At 41.4% G+C, this 13,849-nt stretch overlaps 1 protein-coding gene and 1 pseudogene across 3 annotated transcripts in view; one reads left to right on the top strand and one right to left on the bottom strand.

Annotated features, from left to right (window-relative positions):
- CDC123 (cell division cycle 123) overlaps positions 1-13,829 on the bottom strand; it is a 56,721-nt gene extending 42,892 nt beyond the window's left edge. For 2 of the 3 annotated variants that reach the window (XM_007081210.3, XM_007081212.3), the window contains exons 1-2: positions 13,631-13,829; positions 10,101-10,172 (exon numbers count right to left, since the gene is read on the bottom strand). In XM_007081210.3, coding sequence (XP_007081272.1) covers positions 10,101-10,172; positions 13,631-13,704 — 146 coding nt within the window. In that variant the 5' untranslated portion in view covers positions 13,705-13,829. The remainder of the gene's footprint in view (positions 1-10,100; positions 10,173-13,630) is intronic. The other variant, XM_007081211.3, reaches the window with a different exon arrangement.
- On the top strand, positions 5,590-5,708 carry LOC122240681 (annotated as a pseudogene).
- Positions 13,830-13,849: the final 20 nt, after the last annotated feature.

The following is a 13,849-nucleotide window of genomic DNA, read 5'->3' as shown; positions in this document are numbered from 1 at the left end:
TAAAAACTTTTTCCAGGTATGAAAAGACTCCAAGTTTTTCTTCCTATGCATTTTAGAACATGTGCTTCAATAAAACGGGTAAATCAAGAGACCCAAAAACGTGATATCCAAGGAAAAGAAAATCGGGCACAGAATAGGAAAGTTCCAAGGTAACAACTGTATACTAGCCCTGAAGAGCTGCCAGACTGGAACAGGAAGATGGACTGCTAAAATGAATCTGGGAAAGGAAAATGGACCCGCTGGATCTGAAATGTCCTGGAGTGTTTAGAGAAACAGCTAACAGGCTTACGCCCTGTTTACTGGAAAAATTACTAAGTATTAGTGACAGACATATGGGAATTAAGTAAATTTAACGAAGCTGGCTAGTAGTTCCAGAGAAAACAAGGTTATAAAAAAAGAAAAGGTTGGGGCGCCTGGGTGATCTCGGGCTCAGGTCATGATCACATAGTTTGTGGGATCGAGCCCCGAGTCGGGCTTGGTGCTGATGGCGTGGAGTCTGCATGTGATTCTCTCCCTCTCTCTCTCTCTCTCTCTCTCTCTCTGCCCCTCCCCTGCTTGCACGTGTGCCCTCTCTCAAAATAAACTTAAGAAGAAAAAAAGTACAAAAAATAATTTTTTTTTTAAAAAGGTCATCATAGTACACAACGTGGCTCAGCAGCCAACAGTAACATCATAACATTGTGACCACTGACTAGTGATTTAACCAAAAGCTGTAATGAAGATCTCGAGGGTGTAGGAAAACTAAATCTTCAAATATAACAGAAAGGTGGAGATAGCATCTTTTTAAGAAATAATTAGTGTAAGTATATTGTTAAATACAAAGCTACCAACAGTGGTTCCATTCAAATCTGAGGGCGTAATAAATTAAGTGTTATGGCAGCAATCACTGGAATGGCATATCCTCCTTTATAAATCAAGAAACGGACACGTGGACTTATCAATAATTTAATCAATCAGTCAATCTGGTGTGATTTTGGTTAATGCAGATCAGTTCCCTACCTTTTTTTTCAAGTAAGCTCTATGCCCAACGTGGGGCTTGTACTCACAACCCTGGGATAAAGAGTCGTGTGCACGACCTACTGAGCCAGTCAGGCACCCCGGGTCTCTAAAGCTTAATCAGTCCTCTGTAATCCTCAAGAATAGAGTTCCCAGATCCACAAAGCTAAGACCCAGACCCTGGAGTATAATGAGAACGCTAACACACTGTCACCTGAGTTCCCTGCTCAAGGAGCTATATAGCCTTTCCTTCTCTTGCATCTCTTTCAACACCACACATCCTTAAATATGACATTATCATCTTTAATATTGCTCCACCATACAAAAGGTACTCAATGAACTTGAAAATGTGTTTTACCACTCTAAAACATCAGGTTTTTTTGATTGCATAATGAAATACATTGAAAAATCATGTTTATAATCAGTGTCTTCATACAGTTCTTAGAAGGACTCATCACAATGCCTACTCTGAGGTAGCTCACAAAACCGGATCACTGTAAATGATGACGGAAGGTATAAATTCTCAAGTTTACTAGACTTTCTTTCTAGGGTATAGCTCTTAACACTGATGACTGGAATGGTATGATGCTAATATTTAGAACTATTCTGTATTTCCTGTATCACCTCCAGCACAGAGCAATGGGAACCCTTAAGAGCACTGGCTTTGGAAAAAGACATGGTCTGAGTGTGTCAGTTCTCCCACTGTTAGTCGAGAGCTTTGCACCATTATCCCGTCTACAAAACCAAAAGGGAGGGGCTACTCTCGAGTTGTGAGGATTCAAATCAGGAACATACGCAACACGTGTTTAATAGCTGGTGTCTATTATTATTCTGCCTTAAGGGAGACAGGTCAGGAAAGAAAGAACTCAAGGCCAGAAAGGAACAAATCAAGATTAGTTCTTGGAAGCAGTGAGTCAGACCACCTGAGTCAGACCCAATTTGTGAGACCAGTTCACGTATCACCTCTACTGCAGCTTACAGTGATTATTTAAACTTGAAAAACATGCTTATCAGAATATGGATGCTTTTATTAAAAAAAAACAAAAACAAAAACAAAAAACAAAACCCAGACACCTATTTATTTACATCTAACTTGGCCACTGAACGTGGATTCCCAAGGTAGGATACCCCACCCATCTTGTTATCTCAGTAACACACTCGGCACCCATTTCATATTATAGGCACCTAAAAATGTGCAAAAAATGACTCACTTGTATCAGAAATGGATGTTACCAGCCTCCTTTCCCAACCCACTACAGACAGTAATAATCAAACCAAGCTTTCTTTCTTACTGAACCCTGGATGCAGCCTCAGAATCCTTCTCAACACATCACTCTAGGAAACCGTTACCAGATCTGAGTTGGCAAACAAGATAAACCCAGTTATCAGCCTTGGTCTATACTATTCATTTGACTCTACCGTGGAAGAGAGTGAAGTAACCATGTTCATTTATTCATTCATTCACTCAATACATACTCATTAGGCCCAGACTCCGTACTAAGTTAAAAATGTAAACAAGATCCCTTACAGAGCTGAAACGCAGAAATGAAAAAAAACGTACTGCATGTGGAGGTTATGGGAGATTAGGAATGAAGAGTCAAGAGCTATGGAAACCCCAATACCCATTTCCCCACTTCTCTATTAATAAAACCTCCAATTTGTTCAGAAACTAAGTGCCCCTGTGCCTTGAGGACTTCTCCCTAACCACGCCAGTACCTACAGACCAGTCCACCACTCATGGCTATTCCAACGCCCTGCCACTGAGGGGGACCCACCCCTGACCAACAAGGGACAGAGAGCTCCCGAGAAGGTTTGCTCTGCTCTTCAAGAGGAATGTGAGACAGGATCTCCTTTCTTCTGGCTTCTGGATATGACAGTGGGAGGGTGTGATGCTTGAAACCACTATGGTGAACTTGGACCCTGGAGAGGAGAATCAAGAAGTTCACAGAGAAGCTCTTTTTGGGTCCTAGCATCACTGACCTACTACACTTCCCAACAATTGCCATGTCACAGGACTTCTGAAATAATTCATTTGCCTCCTTGTTTAAGTCATGTTTAAAATGGGATACTAAGTTAGTCTGTTTGGGCTCCTAAAACAAAACACTGAGTGGCTTTATACTGAGTGGCTTATAAACAGGAGTTTATTTCTCACAGTTCTGGAGGCTGGAAGCCAACATCAGGGTGCCTGCAGGGTCAGGTTCTGGGCTGCAGATGGCCACCTTCTCACCGTGTCCTCACATGGCAGAGGGGGCAAGGGAGTTCTCTGGGGTACCTTTTATTAGGGCACAAATGCCATTCACGAAAGCTCCACCTTCATGACCAAATCACCTCCTAAAGGCCCCACCTTCCAATACCAAGTATCTTTGGGAGTCAAGACGTCAACATATGAATTTGGGGGCCACACAAACACTCTGACCATAGCAGATGTCCTGTATCTGCAATGAAAATCAACCCACTGACCTGGGGAACACACACAGGGAGCACTGGGTGGCAGGTTAAGGAGAGTATGTAAGAGCTGGGGGAGCAAAAAGGCCACATTCACTTCATGAGAGATGAAACTGAAGAAATATTCACAGCCTTGGTCTGCCTTTTAATTTCTTTGTACCAACTAATTTGGAAACCTAGAGGAAAGCATTTAATTAGGAAATCCACTTTCTGAGATAAGTACCTTAATACACTAGTGTTAAACATATAAATTGGTACAATGGTTAGTGAAAACTATCTGGCAATACTAGTCAATATAGGAGTCAAGACTCCTATAACTGGAGTCTAGGATTTTTATTGTACAGAAATAATCCTACGTGCAAACGGTGTTCCATGCAGAAATATGTTCATTGAGGAATTATTTTTCTATAAACTTGCAAATGACCTAAATGCCCAACAACTATGAAATTAATTACAGCAAGTACATATCCATGGAAATTATGCAGTTACTAAAAATAATTTTATGCCAGGGCGCCTGGGTGGCTCAGTTGGTTGAGCGTCCAACTTCAGCTCAAGTCATGATCTCACTGTTTGTGGATTTGAGCCCTATGTCGGGCTCTGTGGTGACAGCTCAGAGCCTGAAGCCTGCTTCGGATTCTGTGTCTCCCTCTTTTTCTGCCCCTCCCCCACTCACGCTGTCTCTTTCTCTCTCTCTCAAAAATAAACATTAAAAAAAGATTTTTTTTTTTTTTTTTTTTTTAATAATCTTATGCCATTTTAAAAACACATGGAGGGGTTGCCTGGGTGGGTCAGTCGGTTGGGCATCCAACTTTGGCTCAGGTCATGATCTCACTGCTAGTGAGTTCGGGCCCCACGTCAGGCTCTGTGCTGACAGCTCAGAGCTTGGAGCCTGCTTCACTTTCTGTCTTCATCTCTATGCCCCTCCCCTGCTTGAGCTCTGTCTGTCTCTCAAATATAAAAAATTTAAAAAATCAGAAAAAAACTTAAAAACACATGGAAAATTACACAATTGTGTTCACTGAAATAAAGAATATAAAATTATATATTATATAAAATATATATTATATGCAAACATGTATTATGTATAATATGTATTACATACTAGATGAATATAGTATAAATTATATAAAATAGGACATTACATATTATATAAAATATAGTATGCTCGTAAGATAGGCTAAAAAATGTATTTAAAAAGACTAGAGAAGATATTCCAATATTTGAACAGGATTTGCTTTTAGGTAGTAGAATTAGAAGTGATTTTTTTCTGCTTCTTTATATTTTCTCTATAAAGTTTTCAAGTCTACTATAATAAGTACTCCTTTGGTAATTAGTAATAAGGTGGGGCATCTTTTACACATGATGGAATCTCTAGGCATTCGTATTGTTCCCACTCCGTACCATTTCAGAATTTATCTTACCAAACAAAACTGAGTCATACATAACTCCCATAGTCTATGCTAAGGACAGATGCCTAATCGACAGATCTCAGTGTCTACCAGCCACAGTTCACTACTGGCCTACTCACAATAGAAAGAATATTCAGTAAGTCTCGTCCATTAACTCCATTCTATTTGTTTGTAACTATAATACTGTATTCCTTGATGCAGGGATACATCCCATGTAAAAGAGCTAAAATGTCCACATATTAATAGACACAATTGTGGTACTCTATTAACAATATTTTAAACATACACACTCATTCAACTAATTGTTACTATCTGAACTCAGGGAGAAATTACTGATAGACAGAAACCAACCTGGATTACTCTGGCCTGAATAGAGATATTCTGGCCTGCAGGACTTCAACAGTTGAACAAATGAAACCAATGGGATGTCTGGATCCGAGGCCGTAAACCCTACTGTCGATATGAACCCCAGGATAGGACTGTGCTGTTTTCCCTAGTGTAACTTGCTCCGTTGGTCAATATCGTGGATCGATAAGTGATGTGATATTGTAACCAGTGCATCTAGATTGTAATCACCTGGAGGCTGTCCAAAACTGTTAACCCATTTAAGTTTAATTATCCCTTTAGGTTAAGTTAAATTATGTTCTTTTAGGGTTAATTAAAGCTTCATGGGGTGTTCTCGTTTTACTTTTTTATCCCCCTACTCTTCCTGGGAAAGTCAAAAAGATTAGGATAGCAAGTGTCTGAGCTGAGATGTCAGCACTCCCCTTGACAAGGACGGAAGGGGCCCTCAGGACTGACCACACACATTCGGTTAAGGCACCGCCAACTACTGTGACACACCGACCATCATTTTTCAAGAAACAGACTCTTAACTATGGAGAACAAACACCTGGTCACCAGAGGGGAGGTGGGGGGGGTGGGGTATGGGCGAAGAAGGTGATGGGGATGAAGGAGCGCACCTGTCATGATGAGGACACGGTGATGTTTCCAAGTGTGGAATCACTGTATTGTACACCTGCAACTAGTATTACACTGTATGTTAACTGGAATTTGAATTAAAACTTTAAAAAAAAATTCGTAGGTTAAAAAAATTAAAAAAAAAAATAGCATGGGCTCCAAGGAAAAAAATGAAAAGATTAGGACAGCAAAGAATATACTGAGAGGGATACACAACCAAGCCCGAACACAAAACAAACACTGAGCTTTAAAAAGACACATCCGGGGGCACCTAGCTGGCTCAGTCAATAGAGCATGTAACACGTGAGCTCAGGGTTGTGAGTCTGAGCCCCAGGCTGGATGCAGAGATTACTTAAAAATATCTTTAAAACAAAAAGGTTTGAAGAAAGCTACTTAGCAATGAAACAGAGTAACACATGAATCTCAAAAGCATTATGTTGAGTTGAAGCCAGACACAAAAAAATACACACTATATAATTTCACTTACACCAAGGCCTAGAACTGACAGAACTAAGCCATGGAGACAGAAATCAGACCAGTGTTTGCCTGGGGTGGAGTTGGAGGAGGTGGGCAGGATTGACCAACAGGGGAGAGCAGGGACTTTCCTAGGGACTGGAAATGTTTGATTTTCTTTTTCTTTCTTTCTTTCTTTTTCTTTCTTTCTTTCTTTCTTGTTTGATGTTTATTTCTGAGAGACAGAAAGAGAATGAGAACAAGAACGACTGGGGGGGAGGGGCAGAGAGAGAGGAGACACAGAATCTGAAGCAGGCTCCAGGCTCTGAGCTGTCAGCTTAGAGCCCAATACGGGGCTCAAACCCACAAACTGCACGAGATCATGACCTAAGCTGAAGTCAGACGCTTAACTGACTGAGCCACCCAGATGCCCCGGAAATGTTTGATACTTTCAATGGCAAGGTGATGAAACAAGTGTGCATTACTTATCAAAACTCATCAAACGTTATACTCAAGATCTGTGCATTTTATTGTAAATGTACCTCATTTAAAGTTTACCTGTATTTTCAAGTTTTTACCTATAAAAATAATCCCACCTAAAATTACTGCCCTTTTCAAATCAAAGGTTTTTCTCAGCCAGAGTAAATGACACCTTCGTCCATCCAGATGTTCAGCCAGAAATGAGAGGGTAATTCTTGCCAGCTCCTTCTCTGTCACCAAGTTCTGACGGTGCAGCTCCAACACCTCACATGCACTCACATGTCCCCTCCAGTGTCACCATTGTAGTTCATGCCACTGTCAGTGGTCGGTCCAATGCGTATCCTCCTAACTCGTGTAATTCGGTCCAATGCAGTATCCTCCTAACCAGTCTTCAATTCCCACATGGTAACCGGTCCCAGTTCAAACCCTGAAATCTGCTCAAGTCACTGTCTTGTTCTGAGCTCTTCAATGCATTCCTACTGACCTCAGAATAAATACTAGAATCTTTAACAGGACTCCCACACACCCCCTAACTACCTCCCCGGTGGCACCAACCAACTCTTGCACCGTTCGGCCCTCCGTGCTCCAGTGGCATGACTCCCTGTAGTTTCTAGCAGATCAAGACCTTCCGTGCCTCAGAGCACTCCTTAATGCTGTTCCCTCAGCCTGGAAGATCTTTCCCTCCACCCATCAACTGACTACCTTCCACCCAAACTTCCTGACTGAGAGGCTCCTAAGTTACTTCTTCAGGGTATTCTCTGTCCTTCCCTGCCATCTTCAGCCACCCCACCCCCAGTGATTTAAAGTCTCATCAGAATTCTCAGTTACATATTTACTGGTGTGCTTGCTTAATGTTCCAGGTGAGATCAATGATGATGGTGAGAGCAGGTGGTGTTTCTTCAGAGCACACAGTAGACCAGGCACTGGGCGAAACATTTTACACATTATCTCTTTTCATCTGTGCAACAACCCGCAGTAAGTTCTAGGGTATCAGTCACCCCATTTACGGACAGGGAAACCCAAGCACAGAGCACTAGAAATTACAAAGACATGATCTGCCAGCAGGCAACGGGACTGGAGGACAGGCACTAGGCTGTATCCACTCCCACACACTTGAAGCTGAACCGCCAACTCCAAAAGGGCAAGATCCCTCTCTGATGGGTGCACTACTGTGCGGCCAGGTGCCACAGAGCCGTGCGACGGTATTTAGCAGGGCCCACCCACGCCACAAGCTCACACAAACACCTGGCCAATGAAAAACAACACGGAGCTCTTCAATACGCTTGCAATACGGAAATCTACCCAGTACTTTCTAATGTTAGAAATTATTTTCTCTGTAGTCCCATTTATTTATTTTTGAGAGAGAGAGTGAGAAAGAGAGCACAGGGAGGGGCAAAGAGAATCCTAAGCAGCCTCCACGCTGTCAGTGCAGAGCCTGAGGCAGAACTCGATCTCATGGACCATGAGACCATCATCTGAGCCGAGATCAAGTGTCGGGCGCTTAACCGACTGAGCCCCCCAGGCGCCTCTACAGTTCCATTTATATAAATAAACTCATTATTGTTCTAGACTTGAGAATAATAAAATTATGTTTTTAAGTGCCCCAAAGTTGAGTCTTGCTTAACTATTCTACTGTTTCCTAATCCTGCAATAGAATTCATGAGACTCTCATTAACAATCTTCAGGTTATTATGAGGCTAAGAATAACCAAAAACAGAAATGTAATCCAGAAAACTACACAGAAAATTCACAAGAGAAAGGGAAGCAGAGTATGAAATTAGTGTTACTGAAAACACACACAATTCTATTCCCAAGTTCCTTCATCCAACAAATGTCTACCAAGCACCTCTCACGTATCAGGTACTGCCCCAAGTGCCAGGAACAGACCTGTCCAAGTCCCCGTTCTCATGAAGCCTGCACTCTAATAAAAGAACAATTATGGGAATTATGCCAGATGGAAGTAAGTATTATGCAGAAAAATAAAATGAGGCAAAGAGTAAAAGTGAGGCACCAAAATGTGCCCACTCATACCATGAAGCAGTATTCAGCCTTAAAAGGAAAGAAATTCTGACACACGCTAGAATATGGGTGAAGCTTGTGGACATTATGGCTGAGTGAAATAAAGCCAGTCACAAAAGGACAAATCCCCTATGAGTCTGTTCATGTGGGGTATTTAGAGTACTCAAAATCATAGGCACAGAAGGTAGAACAGTGGTTAGGAGGGGCTAGTGGGAAGAGAAATGAGTAGTTCGTGTCTAATGGGGGCTGAGTTTCAGTTTTACAAGATGGAAAGAGTTCTGGAGGTGGATGGTGGTGACGGTTGCACATTATAAATGCACTTACTTCCCCTGAGCTGTGCACTGAAAAATAATTATGATAGCAAACTTTATGTTATGGGCATTTTATCACAATAAAAAAATTTTTTTTAAACAATTCCAAGGGAGGGACGCCTGGGTGGCTCAGTCGGTTGAGCATCTGACTCTTGATCTCAGCTCAGGTTTTGATCGCAGGGTCATGAGTTCAAGCCCTCCATGCTCTATGCTGGGCATGAAGAATACTTAAAAACCAAGGGCTCCATGCTGGGCGTGAAGAATACTTAAAAAAAAAAAAAAAGGATAATAATGATAATAATAGTAATTCCAAGGGAAAATTATTTCCAACCTGGAATTCTACAAAAAAAAAGGAGTTCTGTACACCAAGGGTTCCTGTTAAGCTAGTTCAGAAAGGAAGTGAGGGATGAGCATTTATTTAGGTAACATGACCTGTGAGCAAACTAGGAACTTCATTACATTCTATGATTCTTAAACTTTTTCAAGTTTGCCCTAAAAAGACTGAAGCATGGTAATGTCGTCCCTTTATAACTAGAGGAATTACAGCAACAGAGAAGGTGGAGGGGGGTTAACCATGGGGAAGAAAAGGTTAAGGAATTACACGATACCCTAGTAAAGCTTTCTGTTTGTAATGGACAATTAATTTTTTATCTTAAAAGTTGAAAGATCTCAAAAAAAAAAAAAAAGAAAAAGAAAACGAAAACAGGCTGAAGAACTTCAGAGGGTCCTAATGGGCCCTCTTCCTGCCCCCACCCCCCTCCATTTTCTCAAGCAAGAGATGGAAGGAACTGCCCAGTTTCACAACCAGCAACTATCAGAGGAAGGAGTACTCAATTCTGAGTCTTATTAATTGAACACTGACAAGAAATACCCGACAAAGATCAGGATGTAATTTTAACTAGGGGGAAAAAAAGGAGAGAATTGTGCCAAAGCTAATGTATTTATTTTACCTGGTAATTATTGAGATCTAATCACTGCAACATTTCTTTGTGATAAAGTTTAAAGAATTTTTCCTGGTACACTTTACCTTCCTGAAACCACCAGAGTTCCATCATCGAGTAAATAATCCTTCACATTCTGAGGAAGTGGAAGAATGACACTAAAAAAAACAAAAAACAAAAAACAAAAAAAACAATAATAAATAAATTTACCAAAAAGGCATCATTTTAAAAGACCAATCATAAGCAGAGAGAAAAATTCCAAACTCAATTTTTTAATTACTTGTTACCTTTATTTTAAAATAAAATGGGAAATGTTAATGATGTACATTTGATAGGAGACTGAAAATTAACAATATCAATAAAGATTGTGGGAAACTAAATTCGGCTCATATATTAACAACTGTGGTGACGAAACAAAAAACTACCAAATCCAAAGAACCACACTGAAATTACAGCATGAAAGGCACAAGCTCAAGAGAATTCTGAGTACATGGGCCTTCCAGAAATCAGACACCAGCAGATATCTGCAGCAACACAGGAAATGCAGTAAGCAAATCAGAAATTTACAGCATCTGACCACCTTCTACGACAGAAGACAGAGGTAGCCTTAAGATCTGGAAACCCTTCCTTGGTTGGCAGTGAGCACCTAAGGCTAAGAATCCACCATGTGTCTGGATGTGTTTTGGTGGAATCCCATTCAGCAGACTGGACTGCCAGAGCTATAAAGCTGCTTTAATTTGTTTCAGACAATTAAGGGAGGGCGAAGCCACAACCTGAAGTCACTTCAGAATCTCATGGGATAATCTGCTTTTTACTCTGTGATAATAAATCATCAAGAAATTCTGCAACAGGTACCTAAACGTAATGCTATTATTTTGACCTTGAGGCATATAGTCTTTAACAACTGAAAAGAAATGATGGCTTGCTTTCAGAGTCAAGAGGACATCGACTCATGTATCATTTATTAAGTTTTCTGGCAAATCAGAAATGGTTTGTGTGCACAGAGATTATTCATGGGCTAGTTCAGTTCTTAAAACTAATATCTGATTTATCGAATTTTACAATTTTACATTGAAAAGCTTAATTCTTCAGGCTTTTAAGGTCAACCACTAGATCTTACTACTCTATTTGTAAATCTGCTAAACTTTAACCAATTTCAAGTGAGACTATGAAACTCAAAAGCTGAAAAAAAAAAAAAAAATCACCATATAACATGTTAAGTGCTACTCCAGGCGAGAATGTGCTTTACACAAACTAATGAGGCTGTCCAGAAAGAGCTTAGATCGGTCACTGAAATCCAAGTCAGGTGAGAGTCCAATGAGGTCTGTCCAACAGATGTAAAAGAATTAAATGACAAAGTACCTACTCCATTCTGTATCCCATTCAGTACCTTATACATTCAGTATCCTCTTCTAGATTCTAGAATTCTAGATCTTATCTGATTCTAGACCAAGGGAACATAATTATATACACACAGAGAAGTTATTCTAATACAATTTTAAAGGTAAAAGGGGGCTTAAAAGATTATTTAATATAGCTCTTATGTTTGAGGAAAATAACCGATTTTAAAAAGTAAAGCAGATGGCCCAAAGTTATCTAGCTAATGATTCTTAAGCCTGAGTCAAAGTTCTAGAACTCATCAAAAAATAAACTTGTATTCTTACCCACCTAGTCATCTCTGAACCATGTAATAAACACTGAATAATAATGCTGAGTCAATAACAACAATATGGTCTCTCAGCATTAAAGCTGACAAGGACAATGACAAAGCTAACACAACGCCACCAGACTGGCCCAGATTGTGGAGGGATATCCTGCTGTATGTTAGGTTCCCGTGATATTACCACAGAACTAAACAGACTGAAGAAACAGCTTAAAGACAGAGCAAAGAACAGTTTCAGGCAACACGGCTTAGTTGTGGACTTTTAAAAACCCCACCTCCTGGTTATTTTTCACTCTTTGCTTCCTAGGAGTGGTACACACTCTAAGTGAACTAAAGTTATTTTGGTCAATGGAGCTTTGACTAAATCCAAAATGTAACAACAAGCAGCATTTCCGTGTGTTTACTACATGCCAGAAACAGTGGCAAGCATTTTAAATGTTTTATCTCATTTAATTCCCATGCCAATCCTACTATTTTCTCAAATTTCCAGATGGGGCTTAGAGAGATTAAGCAATTTGCTCAAGATGCTGGTGGGACCAAAATCCAAAGCCAGGCAGACGGCCCCGATTCGAGAGTCCAATTCTTAACCATCAGACTTTCCTGCCGAAGGCAAAGGAAAAACCACGCCACAGATGACAAAAAGGCACCTGCACACACTGCAGGTCAGCTTTAAGTGCACTCAGTAGGAAAATGTCTGACAGGTTCACAAATACCTCTCTCTCACCAACACAAATAACTCTAGCCTCATCTCAGACCTAAAGCTTATTCTGATGATACAATGTAACAAAGGATCGGAATATCATAGGGGAAGATAACTTCTTAGGAGGCAATGTCCACTGCAGCTCTTGAAGCTCTTCCTTTTGTTTTGGTGTCACTTCAACCACCTTCAAATGCTTCAAAAGGATTATCTTCCTTGGAGCTGCTCTAACCTCCAACTAGAAACAGATCCTATGTATGAATACCAGGATGGAAGAGAATGGTCTTGTGAATAATCTCCTTACGCTCTACCAAACCCTCAGGATTTCAAAATCGTTGGCCTCTCTGTATTCACACTCTGCACCAAGGGGACCAAATGAACAGAAGACAGTTGGTATCTAAATTAAGTGATAATATAGGCCTAAAGGGGGAGCGGGCAAAATACAGAAACTCCTCCTGTCCATGAATATGCAGTCCTTTGATCTATCCCTCTTAGTGAGTGACAGCCTGCTCTTGCATTATTCTCCACATGTTATGATTGCTTTTGAACACTGGGGGTATTCTCCTAGCTGCCTTGCCTATATTACCTTGAATGACCCAGTGAAGGAAAAGTTACTCTTCTGCTTGCCCTGCAAACCAGGGATGGATCCCCTGTTGTAGGCCAGAGAACTAGACAACGAATCCCATTCCACTCCTTTTCCAGGGATGGCTTCCTGTCAAGGTACATCTCGATCCCTAACAACATATAACTACACTAATGCTTTCTTGTTAAGCTATCTTATGGGAGAATTTCAAGCAGGGTCTGTATCACTGTTCTCATCCTACAGCGACTGAAAGCAATTAAGACCCCAGCGGGTTAGTCAGTGGCAAAATCCAGACTACCCAGTTCTCCTGATCACTTCTCCTCTCTGGCAGTTCTACAAGCAGTGATGGTGAACTCCCAAGCCTGAACCGGCTTAATCCACTAGTCACCCCGCCATCTGACCTTCAATGAACCACGACCTGCCCTTCTACCCGCCCTAGCACACGCCCTGAACGCAACACGACGCACAGCAAACTCGCATCGACTTCATTAATCTCCCCACCTGAAATAGTACTAGGAAGTCGAAATCTGGGCACTGGCGCTCCCATCCAGTCGCTAAAAGGCCTGTGTTGTTGTTGTTGTTGTTGTTGTTTTTCGCTGATGGAGCGAGGACTCGCCCCAAATGTCGCAGTTCCCTTTTGCCTATCGCCCCGGCGTAACCCCTCCTGTCTTACCTCTTGATGGTAAGGCTTCGGAACAGTGGATACCACGCGGAGAACTGACAGCGCAGCACATGCTCCTTCTTCATCCTCCAGCCGCCGCCGCCTCTCCCTCTCTTTCCAGCACCCTCCCGGAACCCAGGTCTCCCGTCCCGGAAGTACCCGCCGAGCTATTTTGGCTCAAGGACTCTTCCGGTCCATCAAGCCAGGAGGCAGTAGCAGAAAAGGGAGCGG

The sequence above is a fragment of the Panthera tigris genome, chromosome B4 (genome assembly GCF_018350195.1).
Source record: "Panthera tigris isolate Pti1 chromosome B4, P.tigris_Pti1_mat1.1, whole genome shotgun sequence".
Taxonomy (NCBI): Eukaryota; Metazoa; Chordata; class Mammalia; order Carnivora; family Felidae; genus Panthera; species Panthera tigris.
Note: the sequence above shows the minus strand (reverse complement) of the source record. Positions and strands in the feature narration are given on the sequence as shown.